At 35.9% G+C, this 27735-nt stretch overlaps 1 protein-coding gene across 2 annotated transcripts in view; it reads left to right on the plus strand.

The window, feature by feature from the left end:
* Window positions 1-27735, plus strand: part of Rsbn1l (round spermatid basic protein 1 like) — a 49750-nt gene that overhangs the window by 13881 nt on the left and 8134 nt on the right. For both annotated transcript variants that reach the window (XM_069996338.1, XM_069996340.1), the window contains exons 2-5: window positions 1074-1190; window positions 10803-11443; window positions 22380-22517; window positions 25796-25938. In XM_069996338.1, the coding sequence (XP_069852439.1) occupies window positions 1074-1190; window positions 10803-11443; window positions 22380-22517; window positions 25796-25938 (1039 nt within the window). The remainder of the gene's footprint in view (window positions 1-1073; window positions 1191-10802; window positions 11444-22379; window positions 22518-25795; window positions 25939-27735) is intronic.

Consider the following 27735-nt stretch of genomic DNA (forward strand, 5'->3'; position numbering starts at 1 on the left):
TTTGAACATTACAAAACATATCCATGTATTAAAACATCATTGGACTTTGTAAATATATAAAATTTTTATGTGTCATTTTAAAAAATAAGAAAAAGCAACTATTAATGTCTCTAAGGGAAAATGTGAAAATGCCTGAATTTATTCTAGAATTTGTTATTTTCAAGCACACAAGGACCTCAGCTAGCTTATTTTGCTCACTGTCCTTGCCCCTAATATTTGGCATTTCTTATTTGTCCAGTGAATGAGTCCTTGGTTTAACTTGCTATTGTCCTGTCACTTGCTTATTTTATAGTGCTGTTACTACTACAAAAACACATTTAATTGGTATAATAAAGAACTATCATTTTAAAAAGTTGTATTTTAAAGCTATTAATGAATAAAGCTCAGAATATTTTTATTAAAGCACATGAATTTAGTTTTTGAGAATTTAGCTATTAGTAGTTTATAGCTATGATATTCAGAGTTGTAGGCATCAATCTTATATGACTATTGAACAACTAAAGTGGAGCTGGTAAAATTTAGATATTTGAAAAGTAAAATATACCCTATAAAATGGTTACAATAATTTTATGAAAAGAATATCTCAACTGTTTAAATATCCCATGTTGAAATGATGCTTTGGCTATATTATCTTAAATACATTATTAAAATTAATTTTACATATTTCTCTGTACATTTCATTTTATTTACTTTCCTGATGTGTTCTAGGATTATTTTTGAGTTAGCATACATTTGTACTATTCTTTTTACATTTTAAATGGGGCTATTAGAAAATTTAAATTTGCATATAGTATTCTTGTTTTGTTCAATGTTGCTAGTTGATAGCTAATCTAATCATTAAGTGATTAGGAACTGGATTGGGATAATATTTACGGGAAGGAAGTAAGGAGAGGTTGTAAAGTGATTCTGCAGTACTCATCTGTACTGTAAAATTTCTTTAGTTTTGTAGAATATTTTATAGTTTTTGTGTGCTTCCATTATGTCTTTGTAATCATTAATTAACATTTGAAGTCAGGGACTATGTCACCATTTTGTGAGTTTAATAACTTTGTTTCCTTCATTTTGTGTTTCAGATAAAGTCAAGGAAAAAATTAAAGAGAGAGACAAAGAAAAAGAAAGAGAGAGAAAGAAACATAAAGTAATGACTGAGATAAAGAAAGAGAATGGAGAAGTAAAAATTTTGCTAAAAAGTAAGTTGATATGCAGTGATTTTTCTATATTATAGTGTTTGGTGTACATATTAGCTAAATGATTAAATGATCTTTGGTACTTTTGGCTGAGAATAAATATTAATGGTGAAGAAACTAAAAGCAAATTCAAAATTGAGGAATTTTGATCAGGATGGTAACATTTTCCATGATAACATGTCTTTAGTATACTTATTGAATCATTAAAGAATTCCACAGGTTAAACTTCGCTAAACTATTTCTGCTTTTGAATTATTAGTATTTATCCCTATTTTGGTAACTCAAAATAAAGTACTAAAGTCATGGTTTAGCATGATAATGATGGTGAAAGAAGTGATCTTACAAATACTTCATTGTAATTACCGTATCATAGTCTAGGATTTCAAGGAAACTTTTTTTTTTTTCAGTCATGGGGCATGAACTCTGGGCCTGGGCGCTTTCCCTCAGCTCTTCAGCTCAAGGCGAGCACTCTACCACTTGAGCTACAGGGCCACTTCCAGTTAACTAGTGGTTTATTGGAGATAGGAGTCTCATGGTCTTTCCTGCCTGGGGTGGCTTTGAACTGCTATCCTCAGATCTCAGCCTCCTGAGTAGCTAGGATTACAGGTGTGAGCTCAAGGAAACATTTTACTTTGAGCCAACTCTGCTAAAACTGTGTTTTTTGCATGTCTGAAAATATTCTTTTTTCCTTTTTTCTTATTGTTAAAATTATATTCAGTTACTGTCTACACATGGAATCAGGAAAAGAAATTGGAGAGTCTGGGGGGGTGGGGGAGGATGGGAAGGGATGGGAAGGGGAAACAAAGGAGGAGGCTACAATGCTTGATAAGAAATGTACTCATTATCTTGCCCATGTAATTGTAACCCCTCTGTACAGTATTTTCACAATAAAAATAAAAAAAAAGAAATTGGAGAGTCTATAGTAGAGTAGTATGTATAATACAAATCATATCAATAAGTCTGAATGTTTACCAGAGAGAATTTGTGCTAGAATAAAATAAGGAAGGTTTTAAATTCACTTAGCAAGGGAAAAAGAATTATTAATTTGCTAGATAGCTGGGAAAGTCATTGGCCATCTTATCAACTTGACAGTTGCTGATCAGAACACATTAACTTTGATGAATTTAATATTGAATTTATGTGTTGGGAAGCATTTATCTACATAAAAGGTCCTTTAGCATTGCTTAAACAACAGACTAAATGGTTAGTTTTTACAGTGTAAGGTAAGTATGGTATTAGGTTCTCTGTTTTAATTTCATTGTTTGTATGTTTCCAAATCTATTTATTTATTTTGCCAGTCCTAGAACTTGAACTGAGGGTTTGAGCATTGTCCCTGAGCTTCTTTTGCTCAAAACTAGCACTCTACCACTTGAGGCACAGCTCCACTTCTGGCTTTTTCTGTGTATGTGGTGCTGAGGAATCAAACCTAGGGCTTCATGCATGCTAGGCAGGCACTCTCACTAAGCCACATTCCCATCCCTTCCCACCTTCCCAGCCCCCTTCCAAATATTCTTTAGAGGGACTTTATATATTATGTTCTCTTTCTACATGTCAGAATTTTATTTTCTGTAATATTCTTTCAACCTTGAAGAAATATAGTGGGGCTTAATATTGATTTCCTTTTGTTCTGGTTCTTTTGCTCAAGTGTTCTATTTGTGCTGTCTATTTAGATTGTAAGCCTTTTAGGCAGGAATGGAATCTAACCACACTAGTGGTATTATACAGCAGCTAATGATTAATGCTTGAAATGTTTACTTAATTGTATCCTCTTGGTTTAGTCAGATACTCATTTTTGCTGATCAAGTCAAGCATTTTCTTACTCATTTGAATGTGCAGTAATAGAAGTTTCTATAACTTGAAAAAGAATCTGTGAGCCGGGCGCCGGTGGCTCACGCCTGTAATCCTAGCTACTCAGGAGGCTGAGATCTGAGGATCGCGGTTCAAAGCCAGCCCGGGCAGGAGAGACCGTGAGACTCCTATCTCCAATAAACCACTAGAAAACCGGAAGTGGCGCTGTAGCTCAAGTGGTAGAGCGCTCGCCTTGAGCTGAAGAGCTGAGGGACAGCGCCCAGGCCCAGAGTTCAAACCCCATGACCAACAAAAAAAAAAAAAAAAAGAAAAAAAAAGAAAAGAAAAAGAATCTGTGTCCCAGGAATGCTTTATAAAGGATCAGATGTCCTTGGTGGAATAGTAGATTTTTAGCATACTATTAATAAGAATGATGTGAATGATATAGAAATACATTTATTGTACAGTGGAGGTAAGTAATAAGTTTAGTAGTGCTTTACAGTGTTGTGAAGATTATTGTCAAGGAAAAATGTATGGTATCTGGCCTACAGATGAGAGTCTTATAAACGTGTTTGAAAGATTACCTTTTGTGATTTAACCATAACCAAACCAAAACTATTCTCCCTCCTAATAATATAGTATGTAGATGATTAAGTGAATAAAAACATGGTTCTATTAAGAAACAGTGATTGTTCCATTATAAGCACTGAAAAAGTACGTTATAATCAGCAATTTGCTTAGCATGTGTGGCAACTTCCATAGTGAGCTTATGGTCAGGGAACAGCATCCTCTGTTGGTGTTTTGGAATGGCAGAATTTGTTTGGGGCAATGCCTTATTATTATTGTTAGACTCCTTTTTCCTTATGCCTCCAGCTTTTATTTGTTCCTTACTATTTTCTTCTTATAATACTAATGTTGCAAGCTACAACATATACAAGCAGGCTGTGTTTGATAAAAATATTTGAAAATATTAAAAAGATGCTAACTCTATTTCACATTAATCTCATTGTTTTCATTATGTTTGTGTTGGGGTTGTGCGATTAGAAAGGTATATATAAGTTATATGCATGAGAAAAGCTTGCTTACCCTTCCCTCCCTTCGTTTCTTCCTACCTCCTCTCCTCTCTCCCTTTCTTTAAACTCAGTCTCTACCACCGGAACTGATAGAAACTGGGATCATTTGCTTTTTTGGGGGGCTGGGGAGACTTGAACTCTGGGCCTGGGCGCTGTCCTTCAGTTGTTCAGCTCAAGGTGAGTGCTCTATCACTTAAGCCACAACACTACTTCCAGTTTTCTGATGATTAATTGGAAAAGTCTCATGGACTTTTCTTGCCCAGGCTGGCTTTGAACCGCAATCCTCAGATCTCAGCCTTGTGAGGAGCTAGGATTATAGGTGTGAGCCATAGGCACCTGGCTTGATCATTTGCTTTTCAAAACAGCTTAGTTTAAGGGAACAAATCAAATTTGAAATATAAGCTTATTTAGTGTGTCTCATATTTTTATATTAAAGTGCATCAACTATGCTTTCTGAGCATAAGTAAGTGTTCTGGTTATTTTATGTAGTTCATATGGTTAAGATGTCAGAATAGCCAGGTGCCAGTGGTTCAAGCCTATAATCCTAGTTACTCAAGGATGCTGAGATCTGAGGATTGCAGTTTGAAGCCAGCTCATATCTAAAATTAACCAGCATAAAGCTAGGAGTGGAACTGTGGTTCCAGTGGTAAAGCACTTAAAGGGCAGTGCCCAGTCTCTTAAGTTTAAGCCCCAGTACCTAACCCCTCCCCCCCCCAAAAAAAAAGTCAGAATATATGTGTGACAATTAAAGTTGGTGTTGGTTTTTCTTTTGTGCTAGTGCTGGGGCACTGTCTCTAAGACATAGCTCCATATCTGGCCTTTTTGCTGGTTAATTGGAGGTAAAAGTTTCCTGGACTTTTCTACTCCAGATAGCTTTCAAACCATGATCCTCAGATCTCAGCCTCCTGAGTAGCTAGGATTACAGGCCTGAACCTTTGGTGGCTGGCTATAATTATGTATAAGTATGTTTGACAGTAAGTTTAACACTATAGTATTTTAAAGAAGATTGCTCATGAGATGGTGATAATTGGGGCTAAGAGAAGGTGGTATCCAATCTTGTTGCTAATGGACTAAAAGAAGAATGATAGCATTGCAGTTTGAAAAATCAAAGTTGTTCTCCAAGGACCAGAGATTAAAAGTTGCCAAGCTAATTACTTGTTTTCTATGTAGTTGTTTGTTATATTTCCTATATTACATAGGAAATAAGAGTCAATTTTTCTGGATAACTTATTTTTCATTCTCTAGATACAGAATTGTAGTTGTATCAGTGATTGATTGATTGATTAATAAATTAAATTTATTTTTGTGCCAGTTTAGGGGCTTGAACTCAGGCCCTGGGAGTTGTCCCTGAGCTTATTTTGCTCAAGGCAGTGGCTATATCACTTGAGCCACAGCTCCACTTTTGGCTTTTGGTGGTTAGTTGTAAGTAAGAGTCTCTCAGGTTTGTCTGCATAGGCTGGCTTCATACTGTGATCTGGGAGGTGCCATGAGGACCCACAGGACTCAGCATACAGTTGTACTTGTGGCTATGATTTATTATAGTGAGAAGATAAAAAGTAAAATCAGCACAGAGAACAGACACATAGGATAGCCATACTCACATTAACAAGAATCCTCTCCCAGTGCAATCCCATAGGATGTACTTGTTTCTGCAGTGAATTGTGATAACATATGGGAATTGTCTACCAGAGAAGCTTATTAGAAAAGCAGTCCCCAGGATTTTATTGGTACACGATCACATTGGTACCATCTATCTAGCATGGGCAGAAAATCTTTCAGACTTCCAGATAGAAAGTAAGTGTTCAGTGTACACCATATTGTTTGTGCAAATACAATGAACCATTGTTACTAGGGAATGATGGGAACTCAAAAAATACAAGTTTCCAAATGTAAGCCAGTGGCAATCTTATAGCAGGCCTTTCTATAGATTTTAGTCTCAGGTATATTATCTCCTTTGCATACTGTACTCCTTATAGTATTAGATGACAAGTAGACTGCTATAGGAATTTAACTCCTTAATGCTCAATAGAAGAATCTCTTAGCTAAGTATGATGGTTCACACCTATAATCCCAGGTGCTTTGGAGGAGGAGGATCAAAGTTGAAGAATAGCACAGTAAAAAAGTCAGATCTCATTTTAACAAACAAGCTGGGTATGGTTGATACATCAGTGCAATCTCAACTACATGTAAGGCTTAGATAGGAGTATTGCAGTATGAGGCCCACACCAGGCAAAGAGTGAGACCTTGATGAAAAATAATCTAAGAACAAAAAGAGCATGACTCAAGTGGAAGAAAGTTAGCAAGTGGGCATCCTTAAGTTCAAACCCAAAAGATTTTTTTTTAATTTAATTTTATTTTATTTGAGAACATACTGTACAGAGGGCCAAAAGATTTTTAAAAGCAAATTTTTACTTGATTTCTTACTGGTTTACTTTATTTCTTGATGGTTTGCATTTTTCAGTTCTGACTTCTTTATTGATTCATGCTCATGACTAGGAAATCGGCAAAATGTTGTACCTATTTCATTTCAAAGTAATACATGTTCTAGTTATTGGGTTTTTTTTTTTTTTTTTTTTTTTTTTGTCGGTCGTGGGGCTTGAACTCTGGGCCTGAGCGCTGTCCCTCAGCTCTTCAGCTCAAGGCGAGCGCTCTACCACTTGAGCTACAGCGCCACTTCCGGTTTTCTGGTGGTTTATTGGAGATAGGAGTCTCACGGTCTCTCCTGCCCGGGCTGGCTTTGAACCGCGATCCTCAGATCTCAGCCTCCTGAGTAGCTAGCATTACAGGCGTGAGCCACCAGCGCCCGGCTCTATTTTTTTATATTTATAGAAATGTGTTAACTGAATGTAGTATATAAAACATTTTTGCCGGGTGCCGGTGACTCACGCCTGTAATCCTAGCTACTGAGGAGGCTGAGATCTGAGGATCATGATTCAGAGTCAGCTTGGACAGAAAAGTCCATGAGACTCTTATCTCCAATTTACTACCAGAAAACCGGAAGTGGTGCTGTGACTCAAGCGGTAGAGCGTTTGCCTTGAGCTGAAGAGCGTAGGGATAGTGCCCAAGCCCAGAGTTCAAGCTCCATGACTGACAAAAAACAAGCAAACAAAACCATTTTCACTTAAATGAGGTTGCGTGTATTTCAGAAAAACATTTAATTTATGTACTTTTAAATATATTTTTACTTGTAAAGTTATAGAATGCTGTTAATCATACTATGTCTTACAAGCCTTTACACATTTAATGTTTTACATTTAAATGTTTATATTTTACTATGATCTTTTTTTTTCTTTTTGGCAGTGTTTGGGTTTGATCTCATTACCTCAGACTTGTTATGCAAATGCTCTACCACTTGAGCCTCCACCAGCCCTATTTGATTTTATTATTTTGAGACAAAGTCTTGAACTTATGCACAGGCCTACCTGAGCATGTTCTTCTACTTATGCTTTCTGAAAAGCTGGGCTAATTAACAGGCATGTATCACTACACTTAGCTTTTACTGGTTGAGATGAAAGTTCTGTGAACTTTTTCTCTCAGCTGGTTTGGAACCAAGATCTTCCTGATCTCTACCTCTCAAGTAGCTAGGATTACAGGTGTGAATTACCATTTTTTTTTTAAATTTACTTAGATTTTGCTTACATAAATAAACCTCTCATTTTTCTTTTTGGTTAGTCTATTTTCTTTTGCAAAAGTGATTTTGCTTTTAAGATAATAACTTGCATCTTTTATTTTGATAGTGAATACTTAGAATTTTTCAGATTTATTTCTTATTGACTCTTGAGAGAACTAATACTTTTTCTTTTATGAGTTTACAAACTTACTCACTGAGTAATATTTAATATTTCTTTTGTTGTTGTTGTTGGTCATTAGGCTTGAACTCATGGCCTGGGCACTGTTTTTGAGCTTTTTTTGGTTAAGGCTAGGGCTCTACCACTTTGAGCCACAGCACCACTTCTACTTTTTTGTTGGCTAATTGGAGATGATAATCTCACAGACTTTCTTGCCTGGACTGGCTTTGAATATCCATCATCAGATCTTAGCCTCCTAAGTAGCTTGGATTCCAGGTGTGAACCACTAGAGCCAGGCTCTATTTTTGCTTTTCACAATGATACTGATTTTATTCTTAATTGCATACTTATGAATCTTTTCTGTGATCTTTAAAAAGTGATTGATATTAATATTAAACTTTCTTTTTAGGCATTTGCTATCAACTTAAGATACTTTTTGTTGTTATTTCCAGAAATAATGGAAAGACTTGACTGGAAACGGATGGGAAAATCCTGTAATTCTCAGATAGTTACCTTTTTGGAAATACAGGTCTTTTTGTTTACAGATTTATTAAATATTTGTGCATAGCTGTGTTCTAGATAGTATGAGGGATTCAATAATAGAAAACAAGTGTCAGTATTTTCAGACTCTGACTCTGAATTCAGGTAAAATTTATTTATTGTATTTGTACAGTGTTCTGAGGCAAAACATTGATATATACATCATATTAGTAAACAAATCACCTTTGTCTGAATTAGAAGGGAAGTAATTTCAGTGCAAGAGACAGAGAGAGAGAAAAAGAGGTGAGAGAATGTAAGGAAACAACGTAAGAGTTTTCTTTAAAAGGTAAGTTAGAAAGAATTCACTAGTAAGTACTGAACATGGCAATGATATTTTAGGGGGAAGAATTGCTTTTGCCAGTAGAAGATAGATAAGGTAGAACTGGGTGTGGGTTTTTTGTTTGGTTGGGTTTTGTTTTCTCTTTCCATTATTTTGCCACTCCTGGGCTTGAAGTCAGGGCTGGGTGCTGTCCTTGAGCATGTAGTGTCTGTCACTTTGGGTGTTTTTTGAGTAGGTCGTTGGAGGCAAGAGTCTCACGGACTTTGTTGCCTGAGCTGGCTTTGAACTGTGATTCTTAGATCTAAGTATGGTTGTTTTTTTTTGGGGGGGGGTTATCGGTTGTAGGGCTTGAACTCTGGGCCTGGGCACTGTCTCTCAAGGCTGAAGAGCTCTACCACTTGAGCCACAGCACCACTTCTGGTTTTCTGGTGGTTTATTGGAGATAAGAGTCTCACATACTTTCCGGCCCAGGCTGGCTTTGAACTATGATCCTTATATCTCAGCCTCCTGAGTAGCTAAGATTACAGGTGTGAGCCACCGGCGCCTGGCCCAGGTATGTTTTATAGAAAAATTTGAACGGTGTAGTTTGACCTGAGCCTTAAATACTGGATGGATATTAATTCCATATTTAAGAGATTATAACTTATAGGTGTTGAAAGCCCCTGAACACACTTGAGCCAGGGGATGAATATGACTGGAATGATACAAAATAATGATAGAAATAGTAATATAGTTTTACCATTCTGAACAAGAGACAATCATATGTCTTTAAGACCAAAAATTAAGACAGAGATGTTCAGACCAACAATAATTAAGAAGAACTGTTGTTGTGTGAAATGATGGAGCAATTTGGAAGGGGACTTGAAAATATTGGACTTGGTTCAACATTCTGATAAAGCAAATTTGGTTATATTGAAAGCAGAACAGTCAGTAAAACATATAAGCAACTTAAGAATGCTAGATGTTCTCTTGTAAGTAGAAGAGAAGGCTGTAAATATTTGCTAATATTGTTTTTTTTTGGAGCTGGTAGAAGGGACTTAATTTTGAAGATAGAATATCTGTTTCCCTGAAGACAGAAAGTAATGAGGTATGTGAAGATGGAAAAGTTTATGTAGAAAAGTATGTGGGGATAACTTTATTCATGGCAGGTTATCTCTGAAAATGAAGTAACAGGTGGAGTATTTTAGGAATCTTTTCTTATAGGCTGCTTTCTTGTTTCTAATTTTATTGATTAGAAAGGAGTATCCTGTGATAAAGTATGTATACACCTATGTATACACCTTTTATTCTTTGAATTTAAAATTCATGAGCCCATTATGCTTGCTTTTGATCACAAAAACTCTTTAGTTTATAAGCTTTAATGTCCCATTTCTTTCTCTTCATTACCATTTTGCTTTCTCTTTACCAGCATATGAGTATTATTGGAGCTTAGGATATGAGAGATGATTTTTTTTTTTTTTGTGAGTCGTGGGGCTTGAACTCTGGGCTTGGGTGCTGTCCTTGCGCTCTTCAGCTCAAGGCGAGCGCTCTACCACTTGAGCCACTGCCCCACTTCTGAGAGATGATTCTAATTTTGTCATGATAACTTGCTGGATCTTCACTTGGACATTTGGAAACTGGTGGAGTTAGCCCATTTTTAGATGCAAATATGGTTTACCAAGAAGTACATAAAAAGGACAACAACAGCTTGTTTACTGTTACGCTAAACAAATGTTTTCTACTTTAGGATATAAATCAGTTTGGCATATAGATGCAATTTTTAAGCCTGAGAAAGAGTAAAAATAATAATTATATACCAGTGAGAAATATATGGCTAGTATCCCTTTCTGGATTTCTGTTTTAAAAATTGGAAGATTATATTTTCTAAAACACTTATTCATCTAATTACTTCAAGAAACAGAATTTGTTGGATATCAGAATGATATAACTCAATCCTAAGCCACCATGTTTGTGTGTGTTTGTGTGTAGAAATACAAAAATAAGAGAGACCATAACTACATATTGATTATCAATACTGTTTAAAATAAATTCCAAATAGAAAACAGCTTCTAAGTAAGTCTTCAGAATTAAACTTATTACAACAGTTCATAGGAACATGATTTTTAAAAGTAAAATATGGAGTTTCAAAAAACATTTTTCCCAACAGGTGGGAAGGAGAAACCAAAAACAAATGCAGAAGACTTACAAATTAAAAAGGTAAAGAAGAAAAAGAAAAAGAAACACAAAGAAAATGAAAAACGAAAACGTCCAAAAATGTATAGCAAATCTATTCAGACCATCTGTTCAGGATTACTGTCTGATGTTGAAGATCAAGAAACCAAAGGCATCCTGAGTGATACCATAAAGGATTGCATTGGAAAGAATTTGGATACCAAGAACTACAATTCTAAAATTCCAGAGAACAGTGAGTTTCCATTTGTCTCATTAAAGGAACCACGAGTTCAGAATAGCCTCAAAAGGTTGGACACTTTGGAATTTAAGCAGCTTATTCATATTGAGCACCAGCCTAATGGAGGAGCATCAGTTATCCATGCCTACAGTAACGAACTCTCCCACCTGTCTCCTATGGAGATGGAGAGGTTTGCAGAAGAATTTGTGGGTCTAGTGTTCAGTGAAAATGAAAACTCTGCAGCTTTCTATGTTATGGGTATTGTTCATGGGGCAGCTACTTATTTACCTGACTTTTTAGACTACTTTTCATTTAATTTTCCCAATTCACCAGTGAAAATGGAAATATTGGGAAAGAAAGATATAGAAACAACAACTATGTCAAATTTTCATGCTCAGGTAAGAGGTTTTTAGTTTCATTTTTTAAAAAATAGTTCTTAATTGTACATTTTAGACAGATTTCTATTTTTTGTTTCTAATGTAGGTTTGAAATAAAAAGGTAAGCATATAAAACATTTGGAAGTTTTAGGAGATTTTCTTGATGTAAATATTCGAGTTTAAACTTGTTTCTACTTTTTTTCTTAAAGATGATTAATGAACTTAAGATTCTGTACATTTTTTTGGGCGAAGGTTTGTCTTAGACCTAATAAAATTAAACTTAACCATGTATTTTATGATCTTTAAATAGTTTTATTTCCTAAAAACCATCTAAAATGTCTTGTTATAATGTTTATGAAGTGCTTAATGTGGGACCATCACAAAGAAGATGCTGAGAATGAATATTGATTATTAAATATATTGTGGGACAAAGGAGTTACTACTTATGTGTAATTATGTAAGAATATTAGGGCATATATTAAGTTAATTTCTGTTTCCTTCCCTTCTCTACAATGTATAACAGTTGATTCTAGAACATTGACAAAATTGAATTCACTATCTTTTTTTTTTTTTTTTTTTTTTGTGGTTGTGGGGCTTGAACTCAGGGTGCGGGTGATGTCCCTAAGCTTTTTTACTCAAATCTAGCACTCTGCTACTTTGAGCCACAGCGCCACTTCTGGATTCGAACCATAATTCTCAGATCTCAGCCCCCTGAGTAGCTAGGATTATAGGTGTGAATCACTGGCAGGCACCCAGCTAGAATTCACTAGTTCTTGAAAGTAATTGTAGGCCCATCTAAAAACCCATTGTCATTGTTATTGAACTCAAAATTAGGAGTTACTAAGGCTATGAGATTGGACATGTGTATTGCTGCTATGGTATTTGTTTTACTAGGCATAGTAATAATCAACAATGTAGTTTACAAAGAGGAGAAAGGTAAAGAAAGTCTCAGGGATTGTAGTAAACATTTTATCATAACTCTTTTGTACCTTCAGATACTCCATAATAGTAGAGAAGTAACTTACTATTTTAGAGTTATTACCAGGAATAGAACATATTCACCCTAATCTTTAGGATCTTTTTTTTTTTTGTCAGTTGTGGGGCTTGAACTCTGGGCATGGGCGCTATCCCTGCGCACTGCAGCTCAAGGCGAGTGCTCTACCGCTTGAGCCACAGCGCCATTTCTGGTTTACTAGTAGTTAATTGGAGTTAAGAGTCTCAATGGAGGGCTGGGAAGGTGGCTCAGTGGTAGAGCACTTGCCTTGCATGCATGAGGCCCTGGGTTCAATTCCTCAGTACCACATAAGCAAAAAGAAAAAAGCCAGAAGTGGTGCTGTGGCTCAAGTGGTAGAGCGCTAGCCTTGAGCTGAAGAGCTGAGGGTCAGCGCCCAGGTCCAGAGTTCAGGCCCCACGACCGGACCCAAAAAAAAAAAAAAGAGTCTCAATGGACTTTTCTGCCAAGGCTGGCTTTGAACTGTAATCCTCAGAACTCAGCCTCCTCAGTAGCTAGGATTACAGGCGTGAGCCACCGGTGGCGCCCGGCTTTAGGTTTCTTTACCTTATTCTCATATATTCTTTTTATCAATTGATATTCAAGATAAGATCTCCACCTTAAATTATAGTTGAGATATTCAATCATGCTTATATGTCCTAGCTAATACATACCATATGCTTGGTGTGTATTCTGTAGTGTAAAGTAGCCTAGAGATGTCTAATGTGTGTAATATGTAGAAGGAATTACTTCCAAATGTAGCGTGTTTGAGAATTAGAATTTAAGTTTTGTTTTTTTTTTTAGAATGGGGAGAGAGTTAGATTATTAAAATAGAATGGCTATAAACTTTTCTGGGATTATACCTGAGTTTGGCTGCAGAACCAAGATTAGCATTTAATAATAGTGTGCACCATTTATTGAGTACTGACTGTCCCAAAGACTGTTGTAAATTTTGTATGTAATAGCTCACTTAATCTTCATTACAATATATTTTAACAGTCAAGTAGCAGATACACTAAATGGGCAAGTGAAAGAAGATGTAACTGCCTCAAAGTCCATTAGTGGTAGATTATTTCATACATAGATCCTTACAAGGATTTACTGCTAAGCCATGCCTCTGGTTCTGCTTTTCATTGCTACTTTTAGGGTGAAGTCTTGCTTCTCAACTGAGTGTTCACCTTAGTTATAGTCTGTCTACTTTAGGTAGACTTTTTGCAGTTGCTAGGATCACAGGTGAGCACCACTACATTCATTTTCTGTCTATAGATTTGTAATCTAGTGGACTTTGCCTGTGCTGGCCTTTCCTGCAATTCTTTCAGATCTTAGCCTTCCAAGTAGCTAGAATTATAGGCATGAGCCACTAGCCCCTGCCAAGAACTTTTACTTTAAATATCTACTATGAGCAATATGAAAACTGCTTTTGCTATCAAATAAATTGAGCTGCCAAGACAGGTGTGTAATCCCAGCTACTTGGGTGGCAGAAGGGAAAGTAATGGATCACAAGTTCAAGACCAGCCTTGACAAATTAGGTCAGGGCTAGTGGGAGTGCTCTCAAGTGGTAAACAGTTGAGTATATGCAAAGCCCTAAATTTAATTCCCAGTACTGGGAAAAAGAGTCTCGTTTTATATCTTAAATCCTTTATGTGGCAAACACATTTTTTCAATTGCCATCTGTGGTTTTGGCCCATAGCTCTGGTCTATCCTCCTGACCCACACATGTTAGCTGCAGGATTATTTTGCTTCCTTATCTGTAGGTTTTTTTTTTTCTTTTGCGGGTTGTGGGGCTTGAACTCTAGGTCTGGATTGTGTCCCTGAGCTTGTTTGCTTAAGACTAACACTCTATACTTGGAGCCACAACTCCACTTCTGGCTTTTGGATGGCTAATTGAAGATAAGAGTTTTATGGACTTTTCTTCCCAGGCTGTGATCCTCAGATCTCAGCTTCCTGAGTAGCTAGGATTACTGGTATAAGCCCTTGATACTTAGCTTCTTAGCTGTAGATTGAAAGTCAAGAAAAAGACATGTGCCCATACTCTTATTCCTATGAAGTAGAGAAGAAAATATAGTGAACTTCCCTGAACTGCTCATTTGATATTTTTCTTGTGTTAGACTCTTGTGTTTTTTGAGGGAAGGAGACTGAAGGTTTTGTCAAAGTGGGCTTATCCTTGTGTACTGGCTTTATGAAACTAAAGTGGGATCTAAAAGACATTATAGTCAAACTCATTTTAGTTCTATTTCTAATCTCTTTTATCTTTTTTTTCTCTTTTATCTTTCCAGTAAAGCTAGTTCCTCTTAACCTAATTTGTGGCATCTTCCAGGAAATTTTTTGTGTGTGCCTATTCTGGGGCTTGACTCAGGGCCTGAGCACTGTCCCTGACCTTTTTTGTTGTAAGCCAGCACTAGACTACTTGACCCACAACCCTACTTCTGGCTTTTTTGGTGGTTAATTGTAGATAAGAGTCTCACAGAGGGCTGGGAAGGTGGCTCAGTGGTAGAATGCTTGCCTTGCATTCATGAGGCTCTGGGTTCGATTCCTCAGCACCGCATAAGCAGAAAAAGCGGGAAGTGACACTGTGGCTAAGTGGTAGAACGATAGCCTTGAGCTGAAAAGCTGAGGGACAACACCCAGACCCAGATTTCAGGCCCCACGACCGACCCCCCCCCCAAAAAAAAAAAAAAAAAAGTAAAGTAAGTAAATAAAGAGTCTCACAGACTTTGCTGCCTGGGCTAGCTTTGAACTGTGATCTTCAGATTTCAGCCTCCTGAGTAACTAGGATTATAGGGAGAACCACCAGTGCTTGGTAGCAATTTATTTTTTAAAAAAGGCATTTTACTGAAATATAATATGTGTGTAGAAAAGCTAGCACATTACAGATGAATAGCTTGATGAGTGCTTATAAGGTAGCCATGATGTAAAATGTTATATATTACTAGTAGCCAAGCCTTTCCCAAACCCTCTTCATCATTACTCTGCCTACTCTAGCCCACTAAACACCCAGTTATCCACAGTACTGACTTTAAATACCACTGATAAATTTAGGTTGAACTTTAAACTTTTATTTAATGGAATTAAGCAGTACATTCATTGTTATATATGGTTTCTTGTATTTAGTGTTATGTTTGTGTTATTCATCCATCTTGAAGGTAGCAATCTTTGATCATCCCTCTGTCCCTCTGTCCCTCCCTCATGCCCTCCCCCCTTAATGCTTCCTGTATGCTAGGTAAGCAGTCTGCTATTTGAGTTATGTTCCTAGCCTGTTATGTTTTTTTTTTAACTGCTATATAGCAATCCATTATAGGATTCTATCATGGTTTAATTATCCTATTTACTCTAAATGGACATTTGAATTGTTTCCATTGTGGACCTATGGCAAAACAAGGATATTATGAATATATTTGTACATGTTTGATGATCTTATGTGTTTCTTGATTTGAGTATACACAATTGAGTATATAAGACTGGAATTCAGGATTAAAGAGATACAAGTATTCAGTTTTGATAGACCTACTATTTCCAAAGTTATTGTGCCAGTTTACATTTCTACCAGCAACTGCATTTTTGGTTATGCTTAGGAGTAATTGTCTTTGGTTTTTCTATTTTTTTAGTTAAGTTGGTATTTATATAGTGGTACCTCCCTATGGTTTCATTTCTTTTTTCTTGATGACTAAGGATGTTAGCTACCTTTTAAAATGATTATTGTCAGGTTGAATATCCTCTTTTGTAAAAAGAATCTGCTCTGTTATTTTCATATTTTCTTATTTGTCATTTTTCCTAATTTACAACTTATTTATATATTAACATGAAAAATCTTTGTTACCAGCTAAATCCTAAGTATTTCTTCTCGCTTGGTATCTTGTTTGTTTTTTTCCTTCTTTTTTTTTCTGTACTGGTCCTGGAACTTGAACTCAGAGTCTGGATGCTGTCACTGAGCTGTTGTGCTCAAGGTCAGCACTCTGCCCCTTGAGCCACAACTCTACTTCTAGCTTTTTTTTGTTTTGTTTTGTTTTTGTTTTTTTAAATTTAATTTAATTTTATTTGTGAACATATTGTACAGAGGAGTCACAACTACATGGGCAGGACAATGTATACATTTCCTACCAAGCATTGCAGCCTCCTCCCCTGTCTACCCCTCACATTCCCTCCCAGCCTCCCCCCTCCCCCCACCTTATGCTCCATTTCTCTATATGTCTTGTTATAAGTTTGTGATAAATGTTGATATCTAAAGAGGTGTATTTTCAACATTTCCTTGGCTGTTCTATATGAATGAGCTTTTAAAATTGTTTTTTAAGCTTCTAGTTTGATCATGGTGTTTTCAATTTTTTTTCTTTTTTGTCGGTTGCGGGTGCTGTCCTTAGCACTTCAGCTCAAGGCTAGCGCCCTACCATTTGAGCCACAGCGCACTTCCAGCTTTTTTTCTGCTTATGTGGTGCTAGGAATCAAACCTAGGGCCTCATGCATGTGAGGCAAGCATTCTACCACTAAACCATCTTCCCAGCCTCTTTTACTTTTTTATAAGTAGTAATTTCTCTTTCTTAGTCTACATGTTTTGCATATACTGTGTTCCATTTATCTATAGGTATTCAAGAACTTCATTTTATTGATATTCTTTTGAGAACATGGAAGTTCTTAGTACTTCTTAGAATACATTAACGCTTACTGAAAATGAAATTGTATTTGAAATTGAAAATGTACTTGTACCCCCTTTGTCTTCCAACATCCCATTTCTCTTACCTGGTATTACCATCACACTCTAGTTATTTGGAATATCAAAAATTTGGCAAGTAGGCTATATAAAATTTAGAAGACTAGTTTTCCATTTATGACTACTTCATAAAGTGAAACAATACCATTAAATGGATAGGCTACCTACTGCCATGTAAATTTTCACCACAGAATTGGTTGACAGTATTACTTGAGCTTATGTTAGTATTCTAGAGGAAGGGAAAAGGAACCAATATTGGGATATAATTTCAGTTAATATTGACCACAACAGAAACAAGTTGTAGGTAATAAACTAAATCTCTTGTGCTGTTGATTTATTCATGATGACTTTTCATTAACTATTAAGTATAATAGCTTAAGTTAAATAGACCTTGAGGCCATTCTAAGATGATGATGTTTCTATATAGCAAACGACAGCAGAACTGTAGAGAATAAGTTCCATGTTTAAGATTTTTATAATTCAGGAACTATCTTTTAATTCTCCCTTTTATCTTTTATAGAAAATCTTTAATACAAACTTATTTTAAAAAGCAGTATTCAAAAGATCAAGAATCATGAAAAGAGAAAGTAGAGTTTATAAAAAAGGATATGAATCTGATATTTATCTATTTTATTTAATCTTAGTTAAAAAAGTCCATGTAGTAGCACTAGAGAAGTTAATAATACTAATGGAGATCTGTGTAATTAGTGCTTTTTAAAAGGGAAAATACATAAAATATTGTTAAAATACATTTTTATTTTCTTATATTTTACTATTCTAACATGTGTAAATAGTGAAACTTTAGAATATTCTAAAGTCATTAGTTTGGATTTTCAAGGTAATTACCTGTCAAGGTTTGGCTCACACTCGTAGATAATCACATTACTAGCAGCTTATTGTCTGTGATAGTAGAACTTGTACATTGCAACCATTCACAGATGTGAGAATGGCATCTCTTAGGTTATATAACATGATGATGACTCTGTCTACCAAAGGCTTGTGAGACCCACACCAATGCCATGCTGTGTGTATTTGTAAGCCTATTTCTATTTTTTCTATTTTGTATCTGTCTTTCTCCCTTTTTGTTGTTAAAATACAAGTTACACTTTCGTGTAAATGATGACAAATTGTATAGCCATTTTAATGTTTTTATAGTGATAGAGGTTATTTCACAAATTGTTTTCACAAATAGTTGTGCATTTGTTTATTTCAACCCTTAAAGATATGTTAATATGAGATATATGTATAAAATATAATCACACACAAAGAAAATGTACTGTCAAGGAATCAAGATACTGCCGGGCACCAGTGGCTCACGCCTGTAATCCTAGTTACTCAGGAGGCTGAGATCTGAGGATCACAGTTCAAAGCCAGCCTGGGCAGGAAAGGCTGTGAGACTTTTACTCCAGTAAACCACCCAGAAAACTGGAAGTGGTGCTGTGGCTCAAACGGTAGAGAGCTCGCCTTGAGCTGAAGAGCTGAGGGACAGCGCCCAGGCCCAGAGTTCAAGCCCCATGACTGACCAAAGAAACAAACAACAACAAAACCCCAAGAATCAAGATACCCTCTTTTTTTGTTGGTTTGTGAGACTTGAACTTGGGGCCTGTGCACTGTTCTGAGCTCTTTAGTTCAATGTTAGTGCTATACCACTTTGAGCCACAGCACCACTTCCTGTTTTGTGGTGGTTAATTGGAGATAACGATTCTCATGGACTTTCCTGCCTGGGCTAGCTTTGAACCTTGATTCTCAGATCTCAGCCTCCTGAATAGCTAGGATTACAGGCATGAGCCCCCAGTGCCTGGCTCAAGACATGCTCTTATTATTTGGTCTTGAGTTCTGGAATTAGTTTTACTTGCAAAATCTTGTTTTCCACTTTCACTCTTTTGGGTCCTATTGGCACATAGCAATGCTACTGATTTTTTTTTGAAGGGGATTTGTATCCTACAGCTGTTTTGAGTTCACTTTTTAGTTCTTTTTTTTTCTTCTTTCTTTCTTCTATCCCTTGAGACAGGATTTTGCAATGCAGCCTGTCCTCAAATTCATGAACCTTCTGTGACAGGCTTAGAATGCTGAGATTTACAGGAGAGCACTACCACACCCAGCTCATGCTCCTATGGAGCACAGGATTGAGCATAAAGGTTTGGGAAGAATTTATGGCTGTTTGCATTCTTCCCTGTGCCTTAGTTTTACTGATAACCTCTGTTTCATTAAAATTTCATTCACATGTTTATTGGGTTCCTGTGTTGTAGTTGGGATTCTAAAATGCAAGCAAAACAGTTATATCTATTAAGAAATGATAGTGCTGGCTTGGTGGGGTGGCACATACATTTATATAATGCCAGCAGCTTTTGAGGCAAATATTAGGAGGATAGTGGTGGCCTAAGGAAAGTTAGCAGGAAATAGTGAAAGCAAAAGGACTGGGTAGTGGCTTAAGTAGTAGCGTACTTGTTTGCTATGGTCTGAGGTCAGACCTCAGCACTGCCAAAAACAGAAACAAACAGTAAATGAGATTCCTATCTTGTCACTATGTACTTAACGCATACTTTGAACCCTTTATTAAGAACTATAAGTATATGAAAACAGAGGCAATTTTCTTCTAAACCGTCTTCCCCTATTCTATAGCTGTATTTTTGTTTTTATTTTATTGTGTTTCTGAATTGTCAAAGAACTAAATGTGTTACCTGATAATTACAGATCTACTGTTTTAACAATGACAATTATCTGATTTGTTAGGATGCTTCTGTTTAGGGCTAAGAGGAATAAACAACATTTGTTGAATTTATACAAGGTGCATTCACTAGGCCAGACCAAATTGCTTAATACGGGATATAAGAATACCTTTGTACCAAGCATCACACACACACACACACATACACGTACACACACACACACACACACACACACACACACACACATACACGTACACACATGTACGTACACACGTGTGTACTATAATTGCAAAAGGACTTACTTTATTATTGTATTAATTGTTAAGTGAAAATAACTTAATTCTTATTTTGATTGAAGTTATATGGATATTTTTGAAATAAAATGTTAGGTATTACCTTACAGTTGAAGAATTTGCCAGATGTGATGAGGAACTGGCTCCCCCTTGTGGCATGTTCCTTTTGGTAAGGATAATGATCAGCAGGCTTCATTTTTTAAAATGAAGAGTGACTACTCTTCCCTCCGTCCCTGCTTCCTGCCCCCTGTGGCAAACAACTCATGAAAATAAACCAACAGCTGATTATTCTCTTTTCTTATACATTGATGCTGTAATAAGCTAAAGTTCATATATCATATATTTATGATGGATCATTATTCTGAGTGTCTAGGTATGTTCATAAAATAGCTACAAAATAAGCAGGGTTTAAAGACCAAAGATTGTATAGTATTAGACAAAATAAGTTAGGTTTACTTGCTGTGAGATTTACGAGAAATTTAAAGGGTCAACATGTGATGAACCTTTTAGGCAAAAGGATTTTCTAAACTTATTGGAGTTACATAATTCTATTTTGAGGATCATTCACATGAGTCATTCTTTATTTAAAAAACCTTAACACTACTGTATTTGCTTCATCCATGTAACAATCTTTGTAGGTAAAATAAAACAGTATTATCCTGGGAGTCAGTAGTAGTTCATGCCTATAATTCTAGCTACTCAGAAGGCTCAGGCTTGGAGGATGACAGTTTAAAGCCAGTCTAGGGAGTTTATGAGACTCCATCTCCAGTTAACCAGCAAAAAGCCAGAGTAAAGAGGTGTGGTTCAAGCGGTAGAGACCTAGTTGAGAAAATGTTGAGTGAACCTGAACAAGGTTGAGATCTCTCTGTTCAGGGTCCTGGTACTGGCAAAATAAAAACAGAAACCCAACAGTATGTCTTAAAGGCTTATTTTTGGTGGTATATTTACTGTTAGGATAATTTGTTTCATTTTGTAGCAAGCAGATGTCAGAATGATAAGAGCTCCAGCTTGTTCTATTTATTTTTCATTTAGATAATCATATATTTAATAATTGTGACAATTTAATCTGATAATATTAACTAATACTGATTATGTGGAAGAATTAATTTTAATGTAAGTGTAATTTAATTATTTTAATCAGAATTTCTGAGATTTTTTTCTGAGATTTTTTTAAAAAACAATTGATGTTAGCTATGTTCTGATATATTTGCTAGAGTTTTGATTGATGCTTTTAGCATTGTTAAACTATACTAATGAAATGAATGCTGATGACCGATTTGTTTTTTCTTATTGTGGTGCTACTGTTCACTTTTAGCTCTATTAGGATAGGATATGGCAGAACCTTTAAGGAGATAGAAAAAAGATAAAATTGAGTATAAGATGGTGATACAAACTTGTTATGTAATTTGGGATCTGGAGGAATAGGATTTGGTTCTGTTTATGAATTTGTAATGGTTAATGGTAGTTAATTTGGGAATTCTGTTCACAAAAACTTATTAAAATAAGAACAATTTTTTGGGGGGAGGTCAGTCATGGGGCTTGAACTATGGGCCTAGGTGCTGTCCCTGTGCTCTTCAGCTCAAGGCTAGCACCCTACCACTTGAGCCACAGCACCATAGCCACCACTTCCACTTTCTGGTGGTTAATTGGAGATAAGAGTCTCATGGACTTTCCTGCCCAGGCTGGCTTTGAACTGAGATCTTCAGATAAATTTATATAATTATGTTTTCTTCAGTGAATGGAGGGAAAGCATTCCAGTTAAGGAAAACAGAGCACACAGAACTTCAGCTATTTCTGAAAGTCACATAGCTGGAAGATAGGAAAGGTAAATTTGGGACCTAGGATTCCTCATTTTAGTTTCTAGCTGGTTTTAATCACAGTTTGCCAACCAGCTTCCAATTAATACCTTGAAATCTAGAAAGATCATTTCTAGTGATCCTTTGGACATAGAAACCACTGATACTGTTTACTGTAATATTTTTGAAAATTATAATAAAACTATGAAATAGTACTTCAGAAAAGTGTAGGTGTATGTACTTGTAAATATAATTTCAGTTGGCATTATAGATCTAATAATGAAGTCTAGGATTATAAGAACATAGTTGTCTGGAATTGTTTATTTGAACGTAGGAATACTTAGAAGCAAAGTAAAATAGCTTCATTATGTGCATTTTCAATGCCTTGTTAATAAAGGCTTTTTGGCCTTGATATATATTCCAATGTTTTGAGCCAATGTGTCATATTGTTATACAATGAAGGAAGCATTATGTTATGTGTAACATATTAAATTTGTATTCTTCAGGTAAAAAGAACGTATTCTCATGGTACTTACAGAGCTGGCCCAATGCGACAAATAAGTTTGGTGGGAGCAGTTGATGAAGAAGTAGGAGATTACTTCCCTGAGTTCCTTGACATGTTGGAAGATTCGCCATTTTTAAAAGTAAGAAAACAATCTCAACAATGTAAATTTGGATGCTACTTTCAGGCTACAGGTGATAATAAAAATGAAAGGTTATTTCAGAATTTTTAAAAATTTAAATTTATTTAAATTGGAAAGAAGAAAATGAAGAGATGGGGAACAGTAATCTGTGTAGTGTGTACTTGAGACTTCTCAAGTCTTAATTATAATGGTATCTCTAAGTGGTAAGTCAGAAAAATAACATTTACCTATTGCTACTACTTGAGAAAATAAAATTCTGTTTTATCAGGTCTTTATAGACAAAGTACCAAAGGATTTTAGAATTATAGGAAGGATGCCTACTAAATTAAGATGTTTATGACAAAGGAATAGTAGGTTGGCGTTATGAAAAATTGGCCTGAGGAATTAAAATTTGTATTTTTGCTTTGGATATGCAAGTGATTTCTGTCCAGATTCTCTCTTAAAAAATAGCCTCTTCAGCCAGGTGCTGGAGGCTCATGCCTGTAATCCTAGCTACTCAGAAGGCTGAGAACTGAGGATCACGGTTCAAAGTCAGCCAGGGCAGAAAAGTCTGTGAGACTCATTTCCAATTAACAACTAGAAAACCAGAAGTGGTGCTGTGGCTTAAGTGATAGAGCACTAGCCTTGAGCTGAAGAACTCAGGGACAGCTCCCAGGCCCAGAGTTCAAGCCCCGTGGCTGACCCTCCCCTTAACCCCCCCCCCAAAAAAAAAAAAAAAAAAGCCTCTGCATTCTGGGAAATGTTTCTTTTTTTGTGTGCCAGTCCTCAAACTTGAACTCAGGGCCTGGGCTCTTTCCCTTAGCTTTTTTTCTTAAGGCTGGCATACTACCACTTGAACCACAGCTCTACTTCTGGCTCTTTGCTAGTTAATTAGAGATAAGAATCTCATGAACTTTCCTGCCTTGGGTGGTTTTGAATTTCACTTTTCAGATCTTAGCCTCCTGAGTAATTGGCTGTGAGAATCACTGACATCTGGCAAATATTTCGTATTGTGAAAGAGAGTAAATAGTTAATAGTAGTTACTAGATTGTTATGCTAATTGTTTAAGCAGTAATTCAAACTATATCAGAGTGAAATGTGGGATCCAAGTATACACTCAGAATGTAAGATCAGTTTATTTCTAGTCCCACATAATGTTATACACTTCTTCTGCTTGGTTGGCCTGAACTCTGGGCCTGGGCACTGTCCCTCAGCTCTTTAGCTCAAGGCTAGCACTCTACCACTTGAGTCACAGCTCCACTTCTGGCTTTTTCTGCTTATGTGGTGCTGAGGAATCAAACCCAGGACCTCATGCATGCAAGGCAAGCACTCTACCACTGAGCCACCTTCCCAGCCCCTGTTATACACTTCTGTTCTTGCTTTTATAAGCTTGATTTATGTTAGGTTTTTAAAAAGAGGTAGCCGAGTAAGAACAGCACCATGCACGTGGTATTCAGGTAAGGGGTAGGTTTATTCAGTAGACCTGCCGGGACCAGGCAAGGTTGGCAAAAACCTAACAATTTACACTCCATATATTTCTATATCTTAGGTATTTTTTCTTTCAATCTATTCTATTTCTTTTACTCTTTCATTATTTTAAAACTTCTTTGTTACTTTTCCTATTTCTTTTCTTCTAGTCGTATCATGGAAATTAGTTGCATTTATTATTTAATAGTGCTTTTGAAAACATTATTTAATGATATTCAAATAGTTCCTTCAAATTCAATTTCTAAAGTAGATACATTGAAAGGAATCTTTATGAAAAGACAACAATCTTCCTTTCAATAGGGGATCTAGAGTAATTTTCTTTTTCTTTTGTTCTGGTCCCATGGCCTGGGCTCTGTCCCTGAGCTTTTGTGCTTAAGGCTAGCATTCTGCCACTTGAGCCATAACTCTACTTCCAGTTATTTTGGTCTTAATTGGAGGTAAGACTCTGATGGACATGCCCAATCTGGCTTGGAACCTCAATCCTCAGATCTCAACTTCTTGAGTAGCTATAATTACAGGCTTGTACCACCAGTGCCCAGCTAAAATAATTTTTAAAAAATAGTACCACAGTTTAAACTTAGGGATCTTGCATATGCTCAGGTTTACTGAGTTTGTTCTTGCCTACTTCTTCACTTGAGCTATGCCTCCAACCTAGCATTTATTTTAATGGTTAATTGGAGATTGCGTCTCATAGGCTTTTCCATCCAGGGACTTTGAACTCAATACTCCAGATCTTACCCTCCTGAGAAGCTAAAATTAGAGGGAGAGGTCAAGCTTTTTTGTTTTGTTTTGTTTTGTTTTGACGGTATGGAGCTTGAACTCAGAGCCTGGATGCTATCCCTGAACCTCTTGTACTCAAGGCTAGTGTTTCTACCACTTGAGCAATAGCATCACTTCCGCTTTTTGGGTGGTTAATTGGAGATAAGAATCTCATGGGGACTTTTCTGTCATGCTGGCTTCGAAATGCGCTCCTCAGATCTCAGCGTCCTGGTAGCTAAGATTATAGGTGTGAGCCAATGGGGCCTGGCTTTTTGTTTCCTCCCCAATTCTGCACAGAAATGGAGGGATAAAGATGGACAAATGTAGCAGTGATATTCACTAGCCAGTATGTTAAAAACTATACAACTTGTGGGTGGGAACAGGAGGGAAAAACTGGGAGAAAACGATGGAAGGGGTAACAATGTTCAAAAATAAATGTATTTTTTACCTGACATGTAACTGTAACAATAATTGTTTATATAAATTTATGTAACAATAAATTTTTTTAAATGATGAAAAAATAATTTCCATTCTATGGACAATGTTGGCTAAGTGTATGGCTTCTGCCCTTCTTTTACAATATTTGGTCTCTGGGTTAGGCCACAAGCTCCCCAAGGAACTACTATGTAGAAATTTTAATTTTGATTGTTAGTATTCAATTTTTCACTAATTAAAAAGTTAAATAATTAAAAAGTTTATTGTTTGCTTCTATACACTGTAATAGAATGCTCTTGCTTATCTTGTTAACTTGTTAAAATCATATGATCCATAGATTTGGTAGAACAAAGAATAACATGATGAATAGCATGCATCATACCTGTGGCAGAGTGGGGTAATGAAATGTCACTACCCTATCCTGGAAATTGTTGTAAGTTTGAAGTAGATTATTTTGAAGTGAAATGTATGAATGTGTGGGAATATATTCTATATAGCATGCATTTCAAATGTTTAAGCTGTTTATGAATATGTATTTGTGAGGGAAGCAATAGCTTTTATTGTATATTCATATATTTTTTAAAATAATTCATTTCTATATAATTATCTATCTCTAGTGTACATTGCCATGGGGGACACTTTCTAGTCTACAGTTAGAGAATCGCAAAGATAGTGATGATGGTCCCATCATGTGGGTACGTCCAGGAGAACAAATGATCCCTGTGGCTGATATGCCAAAGTCACCCTTCAAAAGGAAAAGGTTTGTTAAATTCTTTTTCTTTTTCCTTAGAATGGCGATATGTTGGGGTATATGTGCAATAATTGGGAAGTTGGATGTTTAGAACATGACTGGAATGTACATTAAAAAATACATATTGATAGTAACTTTTTTAAAAACAGCCAAATTTAGCAGATGAGTTATAATTAAAAATTGAAAAATGTTATTCATAGAGAGAGATTTCGAAGAAATTTAACATGTATTGTCAGGACCTGTATTAAGAGAACTAAATCCTCTTATGGGAGGTATAAAATAATATCAAAACAAATAGAAAACCATATTATGTTCTAGATTGGATAAGAATGAGAGCCTTTAAATATTTTTTTTCATTTCAATTAGACTCACATACTGCCTAACATGAGATAAATGTGTTTAAAATTTGTAGGAAGAAACTGGAAGAACTATTTGTTAATAGATTTGAAAATCGTTATCAAAATCAAATTAATCATTGGAGTGGGATAAATTCTGAAATATATTGTAGCATATTGAGAACTTAATATCTGAGACAGTGGAGAAAGGAAGGTTTACTTAATGATAATGCTGGCATTATTGGCAGTCTTATCTGAAAGAAAAAATAAGGAAGAATCCCTATTGTGCTAGAAATAAATTAGAGGTTAAATATAAAAGATAAACAAAAAAAATCAGCATTAAGTTTTTAAGCCTGGAACTCATCTTCCTAATCAAGATAATGGAATATAATTGCAATGCTGTTTGGGAGACAATAGTTATTAACAATAAGTTCAAATCTATCTTACACTAACCTAAAATAATGATAACATATGATACTCAAGTTTAGTATGCAAAAAAAATTCATTCCAAACTTATACAAAATAAAATAGCAATATAAAATTGGACCTAGGCAGGCCAGTTTATCTAAAAAAAAGTCTAGATGTTGCATGCCATTATATTGACAGAAATTATCAATAAAATAATATTATGGGCTAGTAGACATGTGAATAAAATCTTTAATATATTGTTACAGAGGGTAGGCTTCTATATTCATTTTGTCAAAGTACTCTGGCAATAGCTTTTTCAGTTTAATATTGAATTTAGTGTCCTTGCTTTTAGGAATCTATCCTAAGAAATAAAAGCACTAAAAGTTAATATGTAAGGATATTAATTGTCTCAGTGTAGTAAGAAAAAAATCAATCTAGTCTGAATGTTCATCCACAAGGGAATGGGTGAATACACATTTTGTACATTCTTACTAAAGTATGTTGAAATAGTCTTTAGATCTGAAAGGAAAATAATGACACCTTGAAAAAGCAAAATGGAAAATAATAAATAATGTAGTTTTTTTTTGTTTTTTTTTGGGGTCCGGTCATGGGGCCTGAACTCTGGGCCTGAGCGCTGTCCCTCAGCTCTTCAGCTCAAGGCTAGCGCTCTACCACTTGAGCCACAGCACCACTTACGGCGTTTTTCTTTTTGCTTATGTGGTGCTGAGGAATCGAACCCAGGGCCTCTGGCATGCAAGGCATGCACTCTACCACTGAGCCACCTTCCCAGTCCCTTTTTTTTGTTTTTGGTAGTAGTGGGGAAGATTAAGATAGAGCCTTGTCTCATAACCCAGGTTGGCTTTGAACTCATAATTCTCCTGTCTCAGCTTCTGCAGTGTGAGGATGTTTTTGATGTTTGCCACTAAGCCTGGCTTATGATTCTATTTTTATGATAACATCCACATGTAAATATATATTTATGTGAGCACAGAGAAAAGTTGCAAAAATAAACAGTAAGTTAACATTGTGGACATGGAGGTAAGACTAGTGTAGACAATAGCTT

The sequence above is a fragment of the Dipodomys merriami genome, unplaced genomic scaffold, assembly GCF_024711535.1.
Source record: "Dipodomys merriami isolate MVZ:Mamm:240054 unplaced genomic scaffold, mDipMer1.0.p SCAF_5, whole genome shotgun sequence".
Lineage (NCBI taxonomy): Eukaryota > Metazoa > Chordata > Mammalia > Rodentia > Heteromyidae > Dipodomys > Dipodomys merriami.